This window comes from Miniopterus schreibersii, assembly GCF_964146895.1.
Source record: "Miniopterus schreibersii genome assembly, chromosome: 17".
In the NCBI taxonomy this organism is placed as follows: domain Eukaryota; kingdom Metazoa; phylum Chordata; class Mammalia; order Chiroptera; family Miniopteridae; genus Miniopterus; species Miniopterus schreibersii.
In genome coordinates, this window is record NC_138117.1 from 43,647,547 (window position 1) to 43,668,668 (window position 21,122).

Sequence of the window (21,122 nt, forward strand, 5' to 3'; positions counted from 1 at the left end):
CACCGGCCTCTACTGGAAGCTGCTTCCGGAGCAGGCTGCACCCCTGGGGGCCCGGGGCTGCGGCCCTCGCTGGCGGGACGACCGGGTGACAGTGCTGCTGGCCGCTAACCTGACTGGCAGCCACAAGCTGAAGCCACTAGTCATCGGGCGGCTGCCCGACCCGCCCAGCCTGCGCCACCACAACCAGGACAAGTTCCCTGCCTCCTACCGCTACAGCCCAGATGCCTGGCTCAGTCGCCCTTTGCTGCGGGGCTGGTTCTTCGAGGAGTTCGTTCCGGGCGTCAAGCGCTATCTGCGCCGCAGCTGCCTACAGCAGAAGGCTGTGCTGCTGGTCGCCCACCCACCCTGCCCAAGCCCAGCTGCCAGGATGCCTGCCCTGGAGGAGAGAGAAGAGACCCCCAGGCGGTTCCGGCCTGAGCCCCTCAGCCACCCGGAGGAGCTGCAGACCCCTGATGGGGCTGTGCGAGTGCTGTTCCTGTCCAAGGGCAGCAGCCGAGCACACATCCCTGCCCCACTAGAGCAGGGAGTGGTGGCTGCCTTCAAGCAGCTGTACAAGCGGGAGCTGCTTCGGCTGGCCGTGTCCTGCGCAGGGGGCTCCCCGCTGGATTTCATGCGCAGCTTCATGCTCAAGGACATGCTCCACCTGGCTGGCCTCTCCTGGGACCTGGTGCAGGCAGGCAGCATCGAACGCTGCTGGCTGCTCGGCTTGCGAGCGGCCTTCGAGCCTCAGCCAGAGGATTGTGCTGGGCAATGGGCTCGCCAGGCTGAGGAGGCAGCTGAGCACAGCAGGGTGCTCAGCGACCTCACACACTTGGCCGCCCTGGCATACAAGCGCCTGGCACCTGAGGAGGTGGCTGAGTGGCTGCACCTGGATGATGATGGGGGGCTGCCTGAGGGCTGCAGAGAGGAGGCACGCCCTGGCCGGCCCCCTACACTTGCCCCTGTGGCCCCTCCACCCCCTGGCAGCCTACCCTCTGTCGTGGAGGGTGGGGAGGAGGAGGCTGCTGTGCCCACTGCTGGGGAGGCTGTTCGGGGTCTGGAGACAGCTCTTCGGTGGCTGGAAAGCCAGGACCCCCGGGAGGTGGGGCCACTGAAGCTGGTGCAGCTGCGCTCACTGATCAGCACAGCCAGGAGGCTGGGGGGCATTGGGTCTTCTGAAGCCCCTGACAGTGGGGTGTGACCAAGCCAGTCCTATTGGCCCCCCTGGGGCCTTTGTCCTGCTGCACCTGGAGGGAGGGGACACACACAGTCTCCCCTCTGCCCTCCCCTGGGGTGGCCCACCCCATGGCTAGGGTTCCAGGGATCCTGGCCCTGCCATGTTTGGAGGGGCTCTGTTGGTGAAGGGTCATCCTGCTCTACTGTCCCTCCAGTCTCCTGGGGGTAGCTGGAAGAAAGGCCCCGGGCTCCGCCTCCTCCTCCCTGGGCAGCCTGGTCTGTGGTCTTAGCCAGGACCCCTCCCACACACACCTGGCTTACACACACCACAGCACTTATAAAAGGGCAGGGCCCTGTGTTCCTGCCTTTGCCTCATGGGACTGAGGCCTCCAGCCTGGCCCACCCTCACCCCCATGATCTGTCAACTTGCACTGGACAAGAGCCTGGTCCTCCTGTCCACCCTGAGCCCTGGTGCTGTGTGGTTCCTGTGCCACTGCCACAGCTGTGGCTTCTCGGTCGGGGGAGACACCCTCAGTTTTGTTTTTATCACATTAAATCCATTTTTACAGATATGGGGGGCAGGCAGAAGGGGGTGTTTCAGTCTCAAAGGATGGGTTCTCTGGGCTGGGAAAGGAGGATGGTGTCCAGCACTCAGGCCTCCTGACATTCTGGATGCAGCAGGGGTATAGATTTCTGTTCCACTTGGACTTTTAATTTTCCTTAATACATTTTCCAAACAGCTCTTATTCTGTGGGGTTGGCATGCGGCTGAATTTGGGGCCTGGTGACTTGACCAGTGACTGGACAGGGTCCTTGGACTCCCAGCAGCCATAGCCCACTTTGTCCAGGCCCAGGGCCCAAGGCCACCCACCTGCTCAGAGCTGGGGGCAGGTGAAACTGACAACCACGCTGAACAACCCTGCAGTGCCTTAGGGCCCCAGGCTCCTCCCCCCTTTGGCAAGGGCATGGCTGAGTGGCTGCTTCCCCAGCCCAGGAATTGGACTTCTGGGTGGCAGTTTGAAAGGGTAGAAAAGCTGCCTGTGTTTTGACCCAGCTGCCCCATCCACTCTGGATTCAGATACATGCTGGTGGTCTGGGGCCCAGAGATGCCTGTCCCTCCTGGGTGCTGCCTTTGCAGAGATGCTGCCAAGAGGGGCAGGGGACTGACAGAGAGGCACTGCCTGCCTCTGGCACTGTCTCCTGCCCCTAGATATCTTGGAGGCCAGAGGTTGCAGACAGTGTGTTTGTGGAATGGCTGCACCTCTGGGAGGTGCTAAAGGGCTCCCTGGGGCAATAGCCACACAAGTCCAAGAACATAAACAGTTCCTTAGGACCGCCCCCAGTCAAAACACACACACACACACACACACCTTAAATCTGAAAGTTGAGGGAAGGTGTGGAGAATTTGGCATCAAGAGAAGTGAGCCTTGGCTAGCCAGGCCCAGGGCAGCCGCTCCTGCGGAGGAGGTAGGCACCTGACACCTCCCTTGCCAGCTGTCTGGAGTCTGCACACCTAGAGGAACCTTTGGCAGTCTGAGGCTGGTCCTGGGTCTCTAACCCAACAACTGGCCAGGGGCTTCAGGAGTCCTGCCTTTTATACCATCTATCACTCCTGTTGATAGGGACCCAGGGCCAGGAGACTTCTGGGTGTGGGAGGCAGACCTTGGCCTAGATGGGCAGCAGGTAAGGGTGTACCTGAGGCTCTATACAGTCCAGGTGGCCTCTGGCAGGGGCCCTTCAGCCTACATCAGCATTGCCCTCTCTGGCCCTCTGTGGGACCCGTGTCAGACCTTGTGCCTAGCTATCAGGCTGCCTCACATCACACCAGCCCCCTCCCAACAGGAGAACCAAGGCTGCACCCCAGGGGGAAGCTCTGGCCTGTCTGGGTGGCCCTGAATGGGCACTGGTAAAACCAGGCCAGTCCAGTCTGGCATGGGGCCCTGAGAAGCTAGTTTGAGTGCCAGTCAAGTGTCGGTCCAGAGGCCTTTGGCTTTGCTGAGTGGGGGACCCCCTCACAAGAGGGCCTGTACAGGTGTCCTCTCTAGAATGGAGGCAAAGGTGTCATGTGTGCCTTGGGGTGGAGGCTGCAGGCACCTAGCCCTGTAGACAGTCCCACCAACAGGTCATTGTGATCCTGGGTTGCCCTGGGGCCCCATCCCAGTGCAGCTACTGGTTCAAGTCACCCATCTCCCTGGGCTCAACTAGGTGTGAAGTAATGGGGCACCTGGCTAGAGGTTTCCTGCAGGAGACCCCAGAGTTTGTCTGCAGCAAAATGGCTGAAGTGCATCCTAGCTGGTGGCCTTACTCCACAGCCTGTCCTTCATTGTTGTTTATCTGCTGGGCCCATAGTCTCTTGAGCTTGTCACCCTGGTTTGTAATGACCTGAGAATGAGGTGGTGGGTACCACTGGGTTGATGCTGCTAGAATCCCTTCATTCATTGCCTGCAAGCTGGAAACTTGCCCTGGAGGATTACACATTCCCCGTCAGAGGTGTGGGGACCCCTGCAACCTTGGTGCTTGGGGGCAAAGCCATCAGCCTCTCCCCATCCTATTCACAGCCCTTTGACGAAGACAGTGTAACTGCTCTTCCAGTGGCCGCTGGTCAGGGTATTGTGAGAGCTCCCCTGTGGGCTTGGCAGTGGGCAGGGAAGGTAAGCATGCACAGGTTTCTGAAAGCACCCAAATCTATTTTGGGGGGGGTAAGACCAGGCTGCAACAGTCAGGGGGCACCATCTTGCCTGAGAGGGCTGCATGCTTGGGAACTGGCCCCCCAGATGTCAACTGCAGATGAAGGTCCCGTTGGCCCAAGTGCAGGTCTGGCTTGCTGTGGAAAGCCCAGGTGGGAGTAGGGCCCTGGGCAGTTTGGCCCATGGTAAGGGTGCCCACAGGTGAGGCCTGACTCTGGTGGTATATCCTTGAGAAAACTGTGGGTTGGTGGGTGGCATGCTGTGAGGGGCCCTTTCACACCCAGTATCGCTGATGGTGTTCACCTGGTCAGATGGGCCCAGTGTATTTTATAATAAAGGCTGAATGTGCCAACTTCATACACATATCCGTTCTAAAGTCTTATTTGTGTAGCTTTGACCCAGTGCTTGGATCTAAAACTCATGTTGAAAAAGTGGGGAGAGTATAAAAATGGAACAGTGAAGAAGCCACTATATGCACCAGCTTCTAGTCACTTTAGCCTTGTGGTATAAGGTGAACAGACCTGGCCAGCCAAGGATTGGACTGTGACCCTGCCCCCTCTTGAATCAATGTGTCCTGTCATAGGCCACCACCATCTGGGGCAAGGCTGGGTTGGGGGCACATCAAGGTGCATCTCATTCAGGGAGTGGCCTGCTGGGCCCAGCCCACCCTAGTCCCCAAGGATTATGAGATGCATTGCTGGGACCCACTGCTGTATGGCTGAGGGTGAGTTGGGGTGCAGGGCTCTCAAGTGATGGTTATGGGTCACTATCATGTGCTGCCAGTCCCCTAGAATTTGGTATTACTGGCCTCCCATTAAATATTGGTCACTCCACGCTCTCAGACAGTGACTTTATTCCCATTTCACAGGTAAAGAAACCTGCTGTGGAAATTCTCAGGCTGACTCCTCTAACAAGTGGCAGGCCCAGGGTCAAACAAAGGCAGGAATAGGGTGGGGGCTGGAGGCCCCGGAGGAGGGGCAGACCTTGGGGCTGTGTGTATGGCAGATGGCAAGGCCACCAGGCAGGCATGGGAAAGCTGTTGCGCAGGAGCCTCAGACACCTTACAGACTACTTTCCTCAGCTGGTAGGTGGCAGCGGGAACTGGGGAAAGTCAGGGGAGCTCCAGCCTCTGGGGCCTTTGCAGGCAGTGAGGCCTCAGTGAGCCTTGGGGGTAGTGCAGGAGACGGCTGCAGGTGACTCCCCCCACCAAAAGGCCCCAAGGCCTTGCTTCGGGCCCCAGTCCCCAGCCTGTTGGTCTGTTCATGGATATGCTGGAGAGCAAGGTCCTGCAGTCAGAGGCCAGGCCTTGGGACCCTCTAGGACTTGATTAAGAAGGGTCATCAGGGCCAGCTCCACTTGCCACCTGCCAGGAGCTTAGGGTCTGGGGGAGGGACCAACACCCAGCTAAAGTCAGGTGTGTGGTTCCCACTGGCCAAGGCCCATCCTCCTAAACCTGGAGCAGCGCCCCCTGACCTGGTCACAGGCCAACCTAGTGATAAAACAGATGTAGTGGCATAGCACCACTGGCTTCACTGAGGGGAGCAGGTCTCATGCAAATTCCCATGTCCCCACAAGTCAGAGCTGACTGCAGCCACACAGCTGCTCCTGTGCCAGGGGCTCTGCTCATGCCTCTGCTAACCGGCCAGCTACGGGCACCTGACCATTACTGCCAGTGCTCAGGCCCTCAAAACCTACATTACCCCTTACGGTGGGCCATCACCATGAGGCCTTGTGCCTGGGTGCAGGGACTACTGAGGGATCCCCTCCAGTCCTGTCCCTCATGTTCCCTGTATAGGAAGTGGGGAATAACCAGCAAGGCTCCTAAAGATTAGAGGAACCACAGTGCTCAGGAAGGATCCAGAAGGGAATGGGGGAGGCAGGCCTGCTCTGGGGATCCAGGGGCTGTGGCCCATGTCTAGCACCTGCACTCTACTTTCTGCTGAGCTCCTTGGCCCGGCAGGTGGCGGCCTCCACGGCGCTCATGGTGGCTGCCCGCAGCCCACCCTGCTCCAGGGCGTGAAGCCCATGGATGGTGGTGCCACCAGGCGTGCACACGTCCGTCCTCAGCTGGGCTGGGTGCTGCCCCTTCTGCAGCAGCATCTTGGCTGTTCCCTGGGGAGAAGAGTGTTGGTGGCCAGTGACTCCAGGGAAGAAGGCAGCCCCTTCTTTCTCCAGCTCAGCCCACTGTGCAGCCAGCTTTGTCATGCGTCCCCGCTGCTCCCAAGAGGCATCCAGGCCCATCACCTTTCACTCATTCCCCTGGGGCCACAGTCACTCACCAGCAGGGTCTGGGCGGCAATGCGGTGAGCCAGGCCACTGGGCATGCCCATCTTGATGGCGCCTTCAGCCAGGGCCTCAGAGAACACACACACCTGTAGGGGTGGCAGTATCAAAGCCAACACTCCCCTGGACATAGGATCCAGCCTGGAGAAGTCTCAGAACCTTCAGAAACAAGGCCCAGAGCAGGGCCCAGGGCCGAGGCTTGAGCCCAGGGCTCTGCCAAGGGTCAGCTCAAAGGCCCAGGAAGGAAATAATGTGGGGGAAAGCAAAGTTCATGGGCAGCCAGGGACCAAGCCATCCAGTCCAAAGAGTAGGGGCAGCCACAAGGACTTGGCCGATGGCTGGCCTGTGGGGGTGGGGAGGGCCAGGCAACACTCACAAAGGCCACGCCACTGCCACTGAGGCCAGTGTGGATGTCCACGTGGGCCTCAGGCACCTCTTCACACTGCCCACAGGCCTCCAGCAGAGTATGTAGAAGCTCGGCCTCACTGCTCCGGACGTGGTGGCCCCGGGCCATCACCATGGCCCCCTCCTGGACCACGCAGGGCAGGTTGGGTGAGATCCGCAGCACCTGGGCCTTTGGGGGAAGCAGCTGGCCAGAGAGAGGCTGCAGTCAGGAAACCTGTGGGATCGGCTTGCCAGGCAGGCACACATCTCAGCCAGACTCCCTCCCTTGCTTCCCAGGTGCAGTGCCAGAAAGAACCCTAACCCCAGTCCCCTGAGCCACCCAGCCACATTGGCAGGCTGGCTAGGAGGCTGTGTGCCACGTGTCCCACCCATACTGAGCCCAGGATGGAGATGGTCTGGGACAGACAGCAAAGGCTGGGAAGCTGAGTCTGGTCAGAATAGCATACTCTGGGGCGACAGCCTCATCCCCACAAGCCACTCACCTCCTCTAGGGTGCTCAGAGAGACCCCAGCAGCCACAGACACCAAGATGTGCTCAGAGGTGACTACGGGGGCGACCTCTGCCAGGACAGCTGGCAAGACATGGGGTTTGGTGGCAAAGAAGACGAGTGAGCAGCTCTGAAGCACCTCTTGGTTGGAATGTGTGGTCTGGCAGCCCAGAGCCTGTACCGGAAACACAGGAACCAGGATAGGGTAAGTGGACATCTTCCTAAATCCCGCCCTTTGGGCTGGAGGCCACCCTGCATTACCATGAGTCTCTCCCCTTACAAATGCCGGCATCCCCTACCCCACTCCCAATGACCCAGACTCAGCCAGACCACCCACTCTTGCTTAGGGCCCAACCCTGAACTTCAGAGACACCCTGATGTCAACACCTCTGTGAGCCCTCCAATCCCAGTGAGTGCCCATGACCATCCCTACCCACCCCAACATATGCACGCATGCATGCACGTCCATATACACATATACGTGCACACTCACACATGCAAACACCCACACCCCTTTACTCTGCCCTGGTCCTCCACAACCTTGACTTTCCTTCTGGCCTTTGACCTTCCCTTCCCCAGCCCAGCCCAGCTAGTCTCAAACTTTATCTATATAAGCAACACTTCCTGGCCTCAAGAAGTGTCTCAGAGGGACAGGAGCCAAGAGCCCCCAGGACCCTTGGGGAAGCCTCAATTCAGGTGGGTCCCAGCTCACCTGAAAGTGACAGAGGTTCCTGTCAGTTGGTGCACTGGCCAGCACGTGCTGGGCTTCCACTTTTCCTGGAGAGAAAGGCAAAGGACTGGTGTTATTGAGGAGGTGGGGTGGAAGGAAGGGGGGGGGAGCCAGTCTGGCCTGCCCTTACTGAAAACTGGCAGGTTCAGCCATGCCTGGGCCATCTTGGCCCTTGGCTGGCCTGAGACTCTCCAAGAACCCAAGTGCTCAACAGGGGTGCTCCATGCAGCAAGGACCAGGCAAGCAGATCCATTTAATTCTACTCGGCAGTCACCGCCACTGCCTGCTGCTGCTGTTGCTGAGTCCAGAGGCCCTGCTGGACATGTGCCAGGAGCTTGACTCATCTTGTGAGGACACAGATCCCAGGGGCCTTTGCCTTTAGGGATTGGAAGTGTGAAGAACAGGGGGCATGATGGGTAGGGAGGCCCCATGGGGGCTGGGCTTCCCTGGGACAGGGTGCATCTGTGCTGGGACGTCCAAGCAGAGGCTAAGTGCTTATTTGGTAGAAATCATCTGTTTGTGGAGTATGAAGGTTAGATTTCTATAATGTCGGAAACAGGACGGCAGAAGTGCACCCCAAACCTGAGCCCAGAACTGATTAATCCTGACTGTGATGTCCACTATGCACTACACACACATACCAGTACTGTGCTCAACACGAATCCAGCCCTGGGAGGCAGGCGATACTGTTGGGCTTTACAAGTAAAACAACTGAAATTTGCAGTAAACTATTTTGTGACTGATTTTGACCCATTTGGACTTTGATATATGGTCGAAGGCAGAAAGCCAGCCCATTATCCACACGTAAAGGTTTCTAATTACTGCGAAGCAAGGTTGAGACAGAATTGTCATCCCTTACAGTAAAGCAGTTTCTCCACAGGGGATGATCTGGCCTCAAATGTCCATAGTGTGGAGGCAGAGAAATCCTGTAGGGTGCCACTAGGAGTGAAGCTGCCATAAAAATAGAAAAGGAATTGGAAGCTCAGAGAGGTTAAGCAACTCGACCAAGGCCAGAGAGTTGGTGCCAGATCCCAGGCTCTAAGCCAGCGCTGTCCAAGAGAAGTTATCACTGGAGCCGTATATGTAACTACATTTTCTAGTAGTCACACGAAACAAGAAGATCCAGGTGAAGTTAATTGCGCTATATTTTATTTAACCTCAAAATAGTACCCTTCCAACACATAATTTGCTAAGATACGTTACTTTCCCTTTTTTATGCTAAATCTTCTAAGCCCGGTGTACATTTTATTCTATATACTCTCAATTCGGATCAGCCACATTTCAAGTGCTCTACAGCCACATGCCGCTGGTGGCCACTGTGGGGACAGCCGCCTTTGACTCCCGCCGTGTTTTCAGAAGGAAGTCGAGTCCCGAGGGCGGGGCCCGCGTTCCACCCAGCGACCCTCGCGCGCAGGCCCCTGGCGGCCCAGGCTCCGCCCAGAGGCGCTGCGCTATCCAACCCTCTGGGCAGGCGAGCTCTGGCCAGGCATGCCCATCCCTCCCACACCACGCCGGCGTCCGACACCCCCGCGCGCCCCACCTGCTCGGATAAGGCCCCGCGCGATGGCCTCCGCCATGCGGCCCGCGCCCACAAAGCCCACGCGGCGAGGGCCGGGTTGCGCAGCCTCCGCCGCCATCTCACCGCTGGCCCACCCCTTTCCAGTCGCTGGCTTCCGGGGCCCCACGCCCCGCCCCCTCCCGTCAGGCTCCGGGCCGTACTCTCTGTTCATTGGTCCGAGAGTTTGGCGTCAGAATCCGGTGGGTGCGGCCTGGGCGGGGCGCGCCAAGGGGGCGGGACACGGCGAGGCAGAGTTGGCCGCTCCCGGAACCGTCTCGCGCGAAAGGGGGAGGCAAGCTGGGGACCTGGGTCCCGCTACTGAGGGCGGTGGCGAGCCATAGCAGAATGCTGGGCGGGTGCGTGCAGATCAGATCCTGGTTTTCCAAAGGATCTTGGAAAGCTTGAAAAGCTGCATTCCAGAGATCGGTGCCCTGGAGCGTGCCTGTTGGGCGTCCCTCATGGGGACGCTGCAGAGACCCGTAGGCCACTGATTGATGGTCGCTGGGCAGCTGAGCTTCCAGGAGTGACATTCGCCCTGATTATGAGGAACTGACCGGCAGGGTCCAGACTCTGGCCTGTCATCACGACAGGTCAGGTGCTAAGAAGTGGGGCCCTGCCAGCCTCCGCCGGCTTCTCTGGGTGGCAGCAGCGGTCTCAGAGCGCCCTGGTTCTCCGTTTGGAGCCTGGGAGGGGGCTCAGGTGGGAAGGACAGGACTGCTTGGTGAGAGCTTGTGAGCAGCTCCTTCCTAAGCTGCAGCGCTCCAGGTGACAGCGTAAAATTAGCACTACCAGTGAAATGCGTAAGCAGACGTCCAGCTTTTCTGTGTTAAAGTTCCTCTGGCCAGCCCGGATCCAGGTTTCCGCGGGCCTTCCAGAGTGCTGCGGGGAGGCAGGAGGCCTCCCTGAGGCTTGGGGACCCAGCAGAGCCCTGGTCCCTCTTATTGGTTCTGAGGGAGATGGAGTGCTTGGTGGCCAGGGATCATCTTAGAGACTGACAGGGGGAAGGTGAGGATGGGTGTGGGGAGTGGTGTAATTTTTGACATGGGAAAAATAAGGCTTGAAGAGCTGATTGTAGTTTGTCTTTTTACTGTTCACCCAGTCTAAATTTGCATTTTAAGGACATATTATTTTCTTTTAAGCTCTACTTTGACATTTTCTAAACTCTTCAACAATGAAATTCCATAATTCATTCAACATTGTCCCTGCTATATGTGACCTGCTCTGGGCCGGGATGGGTGCCACATAGCAGCTGACCTGACACCTGAACTCTCAGCCTGAGGACATGCATTCTGTCTGAGGAGATAGCCCCTCTATGATAAACACACACACACACACATAGGAAAACCAGGGAACGACTCAGGGCATATAACTACTACTTGTATCCCATCAGGTGTGTCCAGGCCTCTCAGCTCTGTGCTGGCCTCCTTCCCATCCTTCTTACCTGGCTAATTTGAGCTCTAACTCAGGCGCCACACCCTCCACCCCATCCCTGAATCCCCACATGGAGAGCCTTCATTCACAAAGGGCTGGCGCCGAGGGGTTACACTGAAGGGTCCTGGAGCTCCAAGTCCTGGGGAGAGAGGGGGCCTCCCAGGTGTTTCCAGACAAGCAAACAGGCAGCACTACAACCCTGCATGGCAGGGTGGGCATTCAGAAGTGAAGGACCACTGCAGCTGAGACCTAATAGGCAGGGAGAAATTGGCATGAGGGGCTCCAGGGCCAGCCCCTGGGGAGGCCCATAGGATAAACATCTGGGCTTGCCTGAGAGAAAGGGGTGATGACAAGTGCAGTTTGAGGTCAGCCGGGCTCAGGGAGAGAGGCTGAGACTCCTGCGCCTGGCACTGGGAGAGAGCCAATATCGCTTGAATAGACAAAGGGAGAAATGGACGTGGCAGCCACATCTGGGTCAGAAGCTAGGAGTTAGTGTGAAGGTGGCAGAGGGCACTAGGAAGGAAAGGCCCTGAGAAGAGGTAGGCCCCCAGGCCAGGGAAGGAGCCTGGGTCCTGGGCAAGGCAGTCTGGTGAGGGGCTTCAGAGCTGAGAACTCCAGGGTCCACACCCCAGTACCAAATGACTGGCCAGGGGAACCTGTCATTCAACCTGTCTGGACTTTGCTCTGCTCCTACTGAGAATGGGAGGCCCATGGCACTCACCTCCCTGCCCACCATGCCCAGCAGGCCCCCCTGGGTGACACCTGTTACTGTCCATGGATAAGGGCAGGCTGGGCCCCATCACCCAAGCTGCCGCCTGAGTGGGGTAGGAAGATGAGGGGCCAGGCTTGGCCCAGCTCTCTCCTGCAGTCCCAGGAAAGGCTGAGCCACCCAATCACCATCCTCCCCTCGGTCTGTCCAAATCCAGACCCAGCCTCTTCCCCCAAAGTCCTGGGGCTGAGGGGGAAAGCCCTTGGGGGCTTAGGTCACCAGGCCTGCTTGTGGCCAGGGCTCCATCAAGGAATACCCAGCCCTGCACCCCCACTGGCCAAGAGTCCACTATCTCACGCTTGTGGCCTGCCTGCTTCCTGCTCACATACCTGCCTCTCCATGTCTCCACCTTTGCCACCCCAGGGACAGTTGGCAACTGTGGCCCAGCATCTCTCAGAGGCTGAGGAGTCAGCAGGGGTATCCTGGGGCTGGCCAGATTCGGGGATGTAGTGCCTGGTATGGGGGACAACTGGCACAGAGCTGCCAGTGCGAGGCCTATAAAATGTACTTTATTGGCTCCCAGGAGTGGGAGAGCAAGATCAGAAGTGGACACACTCAGGACCTGGGCATTGGCACTGAGGAGCAAGGTGCCAGGCCTGGCCAGGCCTGTTTCCCTGAGGAACAATGTGAATGGTGGCCCCACTGGACAGCTGCCTGGAGCCACCCTGGTGGAGGGGGTGTAATGCAGGCCCAAGTTGCCAGGCAGTGCCCTTGACTCCTGGTAGGGTCTGAGGGTGAGGGTAGTGGCCACTGAGCTCTGCCACTGCAGGGGTCTAAGGGGAAGCCGGCACCTGGCCCACCACTGCACTTCACTTCCGGGCCTGCTCGTAGTTGTCGGTGAACCAGGCACAGGTCTCCTTCACAGCTGCAGAGGGCAGGTAAGGGGGGTGGCAGGTGAGGGCCAGGGCTTCACAGACCTCCAAGGGAGGTGGGGAGGGTGGGGGCCCCAGTGTCAAAGAGTAGTCACCCATTTCCTGCTGCCTGATGAGGGTTTGGAGACCATACCTGCAAGGTGTCCACCCTCAGCTGGCAGTAGGAAGAAAAAGTGGTTGCCCAAAGCCAAGAAAGAGAGCCCAGGAGGCTTTGAGGGGACGAGGGCAGGAGGGTCATGCGGCAGGCAGGGGGCTCACCCTGCTTGAAAGGCGTGAACTGGAATTCCGGGAGGTAGGCCCGCAGCTTGCCATTACTGGCCGTCTTCTTAAACTGCCCGTCTGACTTAGTTGTATCAAACTGGACACCTGGTCAAGACCATAGCAGAAGGGGCAGCCCCACCCTCCCCCAACCTGCCTTGGAACTTCCTCTGCCTTTCCCTGGGAAGGCTCTGGGAGAGCGGTAGACCCACCCTCCAACTCCCAGGGTGAACACCATCTGTGCATCAGACCCACAATCTCGAGCTGGGAGGCCCACAGTGTCTCACTAGAGCCAAAGGATACAGTGACCTCCCCATGGAAGTCCATGGCCTCCACCACAGCCTCAGCTGCCTCCTGGATAGAAACCTCATCCTCCTCGTCCACTGCAGGGAGCGAGGGGCCAAAGTCCAGGTCAAGCCTCCTCTGCTTGACCCTACTACCACCCAGCGCCCCCCCCATGGATGTTCCCACTGCTGCGGTGGGGGTGGGGCTGTAAGGTGCCCACCTGACAAGATGATGGGCTCCACCTCACTGTACTCTCGCAGAACCCAGATAAAGAGCCGGGCCAGATCCTAGAGTGAGACAAGCAGGGTCAAAGGCCACAAGTTATGGCCAAATGGGTCACAGGTCACCTCTCCCGAGCAGTCCTGTCCAGTGGTGGCATAGCCCAGAGACCAGGATCTCTCCTTTTGGGCAGTCCTTGGCCAGCTCAGCCCCAATGGACCAAGTCCTTTCTCCCACTGGGCTCAGAGCTACACCCAGCAAATCCCATGGGGCCGGGTGCCTACAGAGACTCATTGAGGACCAGTGGCTGCTCCTCCAGGGTGTCAGCCCAGACCCTCACCCCTCCCCAGACTCCCCCATGCTCCCCACAGGCAGCATGGCAGGCCTGGGGAGATGTTCTGGGGACAGCTGTGCACCCTCCAGCACGAACCAGTGAGTAGATGAACTGCCTCCGAGGCTTCCCTGTGCCCCACACTGTCAGGGCTGAGCCCCGGCCTGCAAATTAGGGGAGGGGCGAGTGTCAGAGGCTGTGCCAGGCACCACACACCTCCCAGCTGAGCCCCAGGGACCCCATCAGGAGGGCGATCTGGTTCATGTGGCTGGATGGCAGGCACTCACTCTTGGCCAGGTGAACCTTGTGGATCAGGCCAGGCAGCACATGGCCATCCTCAATGTTGAAGTTGTCGTGGGGCCCGAAGATGTTGGTAGGAATGACAGCGGTGAAGGTGCAGCCGTGCTGCTGGAAGTAGGCCCTGTAGAGGCACAGCGTCTCCTCCAGCCCTTGCTCTGGGACCCACCCCACCCTGGCTTCTTATAGATGGAAAAAACAGAGGCTGGCAAAGGAGGGAGATGAGACCTGGGAGCCCTGCTGGGTTATTCACTGGGCCCCACCCACCCTTGGGCCCTCTTCCCCTATTCCTGGCTGGCCTCAGCTGGGCAGGAGCCAGGAGGACCTGTTCTGCACATCGATCATCCTCTTGGCGTAGGAGTAGCCAAAATTGCTGCTGTGTGGTGGCCCGTTGTGGATCTGGGAGAGCAGAGGAGACCGATACTTCCTGGCCCCACCTCCAGCCCAGCCTTGCCCTCAAACCCAGCCTGTCCTCTCACCATGGTCTCATCGATAGGGTAGGTGGTCTTGTCAGGGAAGATGCAGGTAGACAGGCAAGAGACCACCTTGCGTGCTCCCACCTCAAAGGCCGAGTGCAGGACGTTGTCGTTGATGTGCACATTTTTCCTCTGGGGGGCGTGGGGGGGTGGGTTCAGGACCCTCCAGGCAAGACCCCCAACCCCTACCTGCTTCTCCAGGGACAGAAGTGGGGACACACTCTGGCCACCCTAACATGGGCAATGCCTGAGCCTGCTTGTCCTACCTGTCCTGCCCCTCCTGCCTGTGACATCATAAGCTGGCAGTCCCACTCCCAGGACTGTAGGAGGGGTTGGGCCTGCCTTCCCACAGCCCTGAAGGAGAAAACTACACCCTTCAGCTCAGGGCTGGGCCCCAGGTACGGGCTGCTGAGGGCAGGGCTAGTACAGGGGCAGAAAGAAGCTCAGGGGACCCAATCTGGCCCTGGGGCACAAGGAGCCCCTCCAGTCACCCACTCCAAAGGAGCTCACCCAGCTCTACTCCTCAGGAGCAGTGAAGCCTTTGATCATCCCCACCCCTCCGAGGGCCCCACATGTCGTTCTGGAAATTGGACATGAGATGGCCAGGGCATTTGAACTGGTCTGGAGAGAAGGGAGAGGTGGTAGCTAGGCCTGCTGGGAAGGCTGTGACTGAGACAAGGAGGGCTCTGGTTGACTGGGGCCCCTGGGCAGAATCTGGTCTGAGCCTCTGCCATCCCAGTGCCAGGAGCAGGGCTGAACCATGCCAAGGCCATGAGATGGTGGGGCCAATACTCAGCCACTGCCTGGCAGTGCCCCATTCTCCTCCTACCCCTTACAGCATGCCCCCATCGCCCCAGAGCACATGCCACAGACCCAGAGCCCAATTCACACCTCTGCACCCTGTGGGCCTGGCTCAGGGTAGCTGGACCACAGTGGTCCTGGGAGCAGGAGAGTCTGGAACCAGCCCCAAGTCACACAGTGAATGATGACTTCTCTCAGTTTCTCCAACCTGCTAGTCAGCTCCATGGCTTTTTCTATAAGGCCAAATATCCCCAGATCTACCTGCATGCCCCTTTGTCTACATACAGATCAAGTGTGGGTCACTGGGGGCCCCCACCAGGCTACACCAAGCCCTGACCCCCAGGGACTTCCTGGGACTAGAACATAAACATGGGAAGCTGGCCAGGAAGTTCCCAGAACCTGGCTCCTGGCTCCCAGTGTTCATTGGGGCCCCTCACTTACCCAGAAGTCCAAATTGTATTTGATATTCCGGAACAGGCCTCCCACCATTGCAGCAAGATGGATGACGTGTGTGGGCCGAACCTTTTCAAACAGAGCTCGGGTCTGTGCAGCATCCCTGGAGATAGTTGGGCTGTTAGGGATCCCTTGAAGGCCTGAGGGGCCTAGCACCCTGGGGCTGGAGTACTGGAAACAGGAACTAGGCAGGGCTGATGGTGGGATTGGCTACCATAAGGGAAAGTGGCCAGTTCAGGCCCTGGCTGCTATGAGGGAGTGGAAGGATGTTTGCCTAGGAACAGAGCTGTGCACACCCAGGCCACACCAGCCACCTGGCAGGGAAAGCACAGACATGAGGCCACCAGGCTCAGGGACAGGTCTGGCCCAGAGCCCTGTCTGGAGAGGGCGTGTGGGGGTGCTGGAGGGATAGGCCCACTCACGTGAGATCGGCATCCTTGGAGGAGACGAACACCCAGTCCTCTCTGGGCAGCCTGGCCCCATCTGCTACCACCTTCTGGATGGCTCTACCCACCAGCCCAGAGGCCCCTGTCACTAGGATCCGCATGGACCCCTGGGGCTCACCCATGTCAGCTGCACCTGTAGGGCCAAAGGCTGTGAGGCTGAGGCCACCATGTTTCCATCCAAAAGAACTCCAGACCCCTGAGATGCTCCTGTTTAGGGTCACTGCCTTTAGCACTGGGCCCCAAAACTGTCCAAGGGCTGGCCCAGGATGATGCCCGCAGGGAGGGGAGATGACTCCTGGGGATCAGAGAGACCCAGCTAGACAGAGTCATCCCTTTTCTTAGCCCTCTGCCCAGAGCTGCACAGGGGCCTTGGGGTTACCACTCGGTCAAGTTCCAGCTGTCCCCAGGCCTTGGGGTGCCACCACCCTCGAGTACCCTATCATGGGAACTGGAAATCGGCTTGAGCCCCTACTGGAAGGATCTGACCCCGCTGCAGGGCCCCATGTCCAGCCCTAATGGGAGGAGCCCTGACCAGACATCCGTTGCTCCCGACCGCACAGTCCAGCAGCAGGCCTGTGGGGGAGAACACATCATGGCCAGCCCCCCTACCACGCCCTCGGATCCCTCCTTAGGCCCAGGGCCACCTCCAAGAACACGGGTCCCCTCCCACACCCCCAGGCCCCCTCTCCCGCCCGGGATACCAGCCCGCGCCCTCGGGTCCTGTCCCACGTCCCCGGGGCCCCAGCACCCCTCAGGGCTCCCTGGCTGTCATGGAGCACCCAGGGTCCAGGCCCCGGTTCGCGATGCCGCGCTCTCCCGGGGTTCCAAGGGGTCTCACCTGCACCCCACCCTACCGCACCTGCCTCGCGGCGGAACGGCTACTTCCAGCGAGGGCGGTCCCCAGCCGCGCTCCGGGCCAGGTGGAGGGGCGGGGCCGGGGCTCCCGCGGCATTCTGGGACCCGGGCGAAGCCGGAGGGGGAGTCCCGGCCGCGCGGCAGCCTGGGAAATGCAGTTCCTGCGCGCTCCGCGTTCGTGGGGCGGGCCCTGGGGGCCGACGCGGAGCGGCCTCAGGGCGCCCGGCCCGCCGCTTTCACGCGGCCGAGACGCGGGCGCCGCCCTGCTGGAGGGAGGGAGGGAATGCGAGGAGCGGCTGCGCGACGCCGAGGCTCCGTGGCCCGAGTTGGGAGAGGCAGTTACCGCCCGCTGGCGCTCTGCCTCCTGGGTGGGACCTGGGTCCCTGCGGGCTCCAGCTCCGCGCCGCAGCCCCGGGTGCAACGCAACCACGGCGCTTGCCGGACGCGGGTTTCCAGGGTGGAGACGCCGCAGGCAGAGCCGTAGCCTCTCTGCTCCCCTACTGTGGCCTCCCCAGGGTCCCCTGGCCAAAGGCGGGCAGACATACATGGAGACACTTAGCCTTTAAGCGCTGGGATGGTCTCTCGAGGAAGGCCGAAATGCTGCGGCTCCTGATGCTTGGGCAGCACTGGCCAACTAACTTTCATATCAGTCTTACATGTTTCACAACCACTGGCTTATTTCATATATCTGGTCTCATATTTCAACCACGTGTTTTAATAGTTTTTAATGTTATTATTGTATAGAAAACATTAGTACTATGCAAACTTAGTCTCTGTGGAGTGACTGGCTGAAAAAGCAATTTAAATGAAATACACACTCTTCTGAAACAATGGACCCCACTGACTCTCACCACTTGAGCCAATTAAGCAGAGAGGGTTGAGTGTATATGAGTATTTATTCCAATAATGCTGGCAGTATGGGTCCTTTCACATAAAATCTGCTCTATCTACCCCCATAAACCAGCTGCTTATATTGGGTAGGACGACAAGATTACATGGGAAAACAGGAATTACAGACATGGGGAAGTAGGCAAGGTATAATGCTAATAAAGTTACAGGCAATGTGGGCTGGGGGTTGCAAAGAGCGGGCCTCCATTATTTTGGGAACAAGGCTGTTAATCTTCCCATGATAATAAAAGGAGTATGGCCCACATTCCAAAGTTAATTCCCATGTCCCAGGGGATACAACACTCAGCCAGATTAGAATGTGCTTTCTCTAATCAGAACAGAACAATCACACTTAACAGCATGATTAATATTTCTTATAACTATAGCTAACAATCATGGTTAACAGAGCATGGTTAATATTTCCGCCCCTAACACTTCCTGTTTCATATTGCCTGTTCAAGCAAAAAGCATACAAGGACCTGAAGGTGAGCAGGTGAGGCCTTCAGTGCCTACAGCATTAGGGTTAAGTAGCCCAGGATGCATGAATCACATCCTGCTGCAACAAATCTGAAAAGAAAACGCCAGAACCAAACCATGACTGGAACTGTCCTGGGCTGGTCTTGATGTGGCACTGCCCTGCTGGCCCTGGGCCATCCTCCTGGAGCCAGTTCCAAACCGTCTCCCATCCAACCTTTGCTTCCAAAGCTCACTCGCCGGGGCCAAGCTGCATCGCTGCCCAGTGGGATTTCTGATGGCGTCTAAAGCTTGACTTCCCGCGTCTCGGCACCAGAACGGCCTCTCCCGCGCGTGGACCGTGGATCGCTGGGGCGAGACGGGAGGGTGCTGTAGCTGACCGGCTCCCCGCGCCGTGGCGCCGCCGCGCTCCCCGCACGCGCTCGGCTCCTCCGCACTTCATAGAGCCGGGGACTTGGGCCGGAGCAGCGTGGACCCCGCTGGAGAGGCCGAGGGGCGAGGCCAGGGACTGGCCGCTAGTGGCGGCCGCAGCGCCGGCCCGACTGCGGGGCAGGGACCGCGACATGTGTGGCGCCCCCGGGGCGACCCGGCTACCAACTGGGTCCAGCGGGGGCCAAAGGTGGCCTGAGGGCGCCCACGAATCTCCCGCGCAGCCCAGCGCGGCGGGCGGATCCCCTACCGGCCCCGCCCTCCTCAGGGCCCCCAGCCCTGTCCCCGGCCCGCCCCGGGCTCCGGCTGCTCCGCAGGCCCGCCGCCCTCAGGCGGGGCGCGCGCTCGGCCCCGGCGCCCGCTTTGGGCCCCGCCTCCCTCGCGTGCACGCGCTTAGGCCCCGCCTTCCTCGGTTCCTTTCCCTGGCTCGCTCGGGATGCTCGCTGAAGGCAGACTTTGGGCTTCGGGCGTGAGCGTTGCGGTTGTGCGGCTCTGGGCAGACTGGGAGGGCACCTCAGTGTCACGGGCTCCCCTGGAGAGTGCTGAAGGCAGGCTGGAGACCCCTCCGGAGCTGCGGTCCCCGACGGCGCGGCCCGCAGAGAGCCCCGCCGCGCTCCCTGCGCCCCTGCCCCCAGGGCCTGGCGCTGGCACAGCTGTGTCTTAAAAAAAGGCCCGGCGGGGCGTGGCTCAGCGCTTAGCGTCCACCTGGGATCCAGGCGAGGGGGGTTCGATTCCGGTCAGGGCGCATGCCCAGTTGCGGGCTTGATCAATAACTCTCTCATCATTGATGTTTCTATCTCGCTCTCCCTCTCCTGTCCTCTCTCTGAAATCAATAAAGATATCTTAAAAAAAAAAGTCACTGCTCCAGATGCCAGGAACGTTTGTGGTTGTTTAACTTATAAACTGGTGTGGGAAACATACTTACTGTAGGAAACATGTCAGAAACATACTGCTTCTAGGACTTGGGCAGCCAAGGTGCTGCTTAGGGAAGAGGAAAGACAAATGAACGAGTTGTCACATTCTTCCTTCATGTGCCTAGTAGTGAGGACAGTCCCTTTTGTTGCTTCTTTTCTATTGCGATCATTCTGCAGAAACAGGGTAGACCCCCACCCAAGATGTGGTTCTGATGTGGGCTTGTGACACCACACACACACACACACACACACACACACACACACACACACACACACACACACCAAGAGTGTTTGAGATTTCCTATTAACATAAGGAGGTTTATCTGGAGGCAGCAGGACAGGCCTCTGAAAATGGATTGAGAGATCACAGAAAACAGGCTGGTTTTGATTGTGGGGCCAGGATGAGGGTTCCCACTTGCGGGCAGGAACTTGGAGGGAACAGCCAGGCTTTCTTATCAGCTTGCCCAGATGAGTAGTCAAAGGAAGAGGGAGAGGTGAGGCTTAAAAGCTGCCAGCAGTCAGTTATCTAAACATAAAGACTACTACATCTTTATGCAGCAGTTTGTGGCTTCAGAAGTCCTCACAAATTAGTGTAGTGTTCACAATGTTTTTGTTTTTATTTTTATTTTTTTAAATATATCTTTATTGATTTCAGAGAGGGGAAGGGAGAGGGAGAGAGAGAGAAACATCAATGATGAGAGAGAGTCATTGATCAGCTGCCTCCTGCACGCTCCAGACCAGGGATCGAGCCTGCAGCCTGGGCATGTGCCCTAACTGAGAATCAAAGCGCAATCTCCTGGATCCTAGGCCAACGCTCAACCGCTGAGCCAAGCCTGGCCGGGTCACAATGTTTTTACATTTTGCATTATAAAATAATTCATATTTGTCTTAAGCATATACATTTGTAGGTCTAAAGGTCATGCATACAGCCTAATATTGAGAGAGAGTCCTCTGCAATAGTGCCTGAGCTGTGCTGGGTTTCAGCCTGGGCAGTGACAGCTTACCAGAAACTAAAACCCTTGTTTACATTGGGGGTCAGGTCACTGTTAATGTAAGAAGTCACTCAAACCTGTAAAGAATTTTTATGCATTTATTTGAGCCAAACTGTCAACAATTCCCAGGAAGCCAGAACCTCAACTGACTGAGATAATACTCCAGGGAATGGAAGTTTTGCACTTTATTTTATACATTACAATCAAAAGAGGAGATGTGCCCAGCTGGGTGTGGCTCAGCGGTTGAGCATAGATCTAGAATCCAGGAAATTGTGGTTCGATTCTCAGTCAGGGTACATGCCCAGTTTGTGGGTTTGATCCCCAGTCAGGGGCGTGCAGGAGGCAGCCGATCAATGATGACTCTCCCATCATTGATGTTTCTATCTCTCCTTCCCTCTCCCTTCCTCTCTGAAACCAATAGATATATTTTTTTAAAAAAAGGAGAGGCAAGTGGGTTACATGAAATCCATTGGTGATAGATCGGGGAGGTGGGAGAAAGCAAAGCAGGGAAACCTCTGGGATTGGATAGGAAGTAAAATGATAGACACACACGTCTTTTACTTAGGTGGGTGCAGGATAGTTAACAGTCAGCAATTAACTCAGTAACAGTGAGGGGATTTGTGGTCTC

At 58.1% G+C, this 21,122-nt stretch overlaps 2 protein-coding genes across 7 annotated transcripts; both read right to left on the reverse strand.

The window, feature by feature from the left end:
• Positions 1 to 4,677: 4,677 nt before the first annotated feature.
• PYCR3 (pyrroline-5-carboxylate reductase 3) lies at positions 4,678 to 9,440 on the reverse strand. The gene is made up of 6 exons (XM_081117315.1): positions 9,287 to 9,440; positions 7,729 to 7,793; positions 7,012 to 7,191; positions 6,501 to 6,713; positions 6,121 to 6,213; positions 4,678 to 5,953 (listed from the first exon to the last, which is right to left on the reverse strand). Exons 1-6 carry the CDS (start codon positions 9,381 to 9,383, stop codon positions 5,771 to 5,773), a joined length of 831 nt encoding a protein of 276 aa, XP_080973441.1. The 5' UTR covers positions 9,384 to 9,440; the 3' UTR covers positions 4,678 to 5,770.
• A 933-nt stretch (positions 9,441 to 10,373) lies between these two features.
• On the reverse strand, positions 10,374 to 16,872 carry GFUS (GDP-L-fucose synthase). 6 transcript variants are annotated; one of them, XM_081117311.1, is made up of 13 exons: positions 16,781 to 16,872; positions 16,475 to 16,515; positions 15,919 to 16,075; positions 15,485 to 15,599; positions 14,246 to 14,374; positions 14,092 to 14,165; positions 13,757 to 13,890; positions 13,569 to 13,633; positions 13,140 to 13,206; positions 12,938 to 13,017; positions 12,635 to 12,734; positions 12,296 to 12,369; positions 10,374 to 10,984 (listed from the first exon to the last, which is right to left on the reverse strand). In XM_081117311.1, the coding sequence occupies exons 2-12, from the start codon at positions 16,479 to 16,481 to the stop codon at positions 12,314 to 12,316; spliced, it is 984 nt and encodes a 327-aa protein (XP_080973437.1). In that variant the 5' UTR covers positions 16,482 to 16,515; positions 16,781 to 16,872; the 3' UTR covers positions 10,374 to 10,984; positions 12,296 to 12,313. The 6 variants fall into 6 exon arrangements, with proteins under 6 accessions (XP_080973437.1, XP_080973434.1, XP_080973438.1 ...); XM_081117308.1 differs by lacking the exon at positions 12,296 to 12,369; XM_081117312.1 differs by lacking the exon at positions 16,475 to 16,515 and having other exon boundaries at positions 16,781 to 16,855.
• Between the last annotated feature and the right edge of the window lie 4,250 nt (positions 16,873 to 21,122).

Coding starts and splice junctions, on each gene's coding strand:
- PYCR3 (XM_081117315.1), bottom strand. CDS start 9,383: ATGGCGGCGGAGGCTGCGCAACCCGGCCCTCGCCGCGTGGGCTTTGTG. Junction 7,192..7,728: donor GGAACCTCTGTCACTTTCAG/GTGAGCTGGGAC, acceptor TTTCCGGTACAG/GCTCTGGGCTGCCAGACCAC. Junction 6,714..7,011: donor CTCTGAGCACCCTAGAGGAG/GTGAGTGGCTTG, acceptor CTCTCTGGCCAG/CTGCTTCCCCCAAAGGCCCA.
- GFUS (XM_081117308.1), bottom strand. Junction 13,634..13,756: donor CAAGGTTCACCTGGCCAAGA/GTGAGTGCCTGC, acceptor CCTAATTTGCAG/GCCGGGGCTCAGCCCTGACA. Junction 13,018..13,139: donor GGAGCCCATCATCTTGTCAG/GTGGGCACCTTA, acceptor CGCTCCCTGCAG/TGGACGAGGAGGATGAGGTT.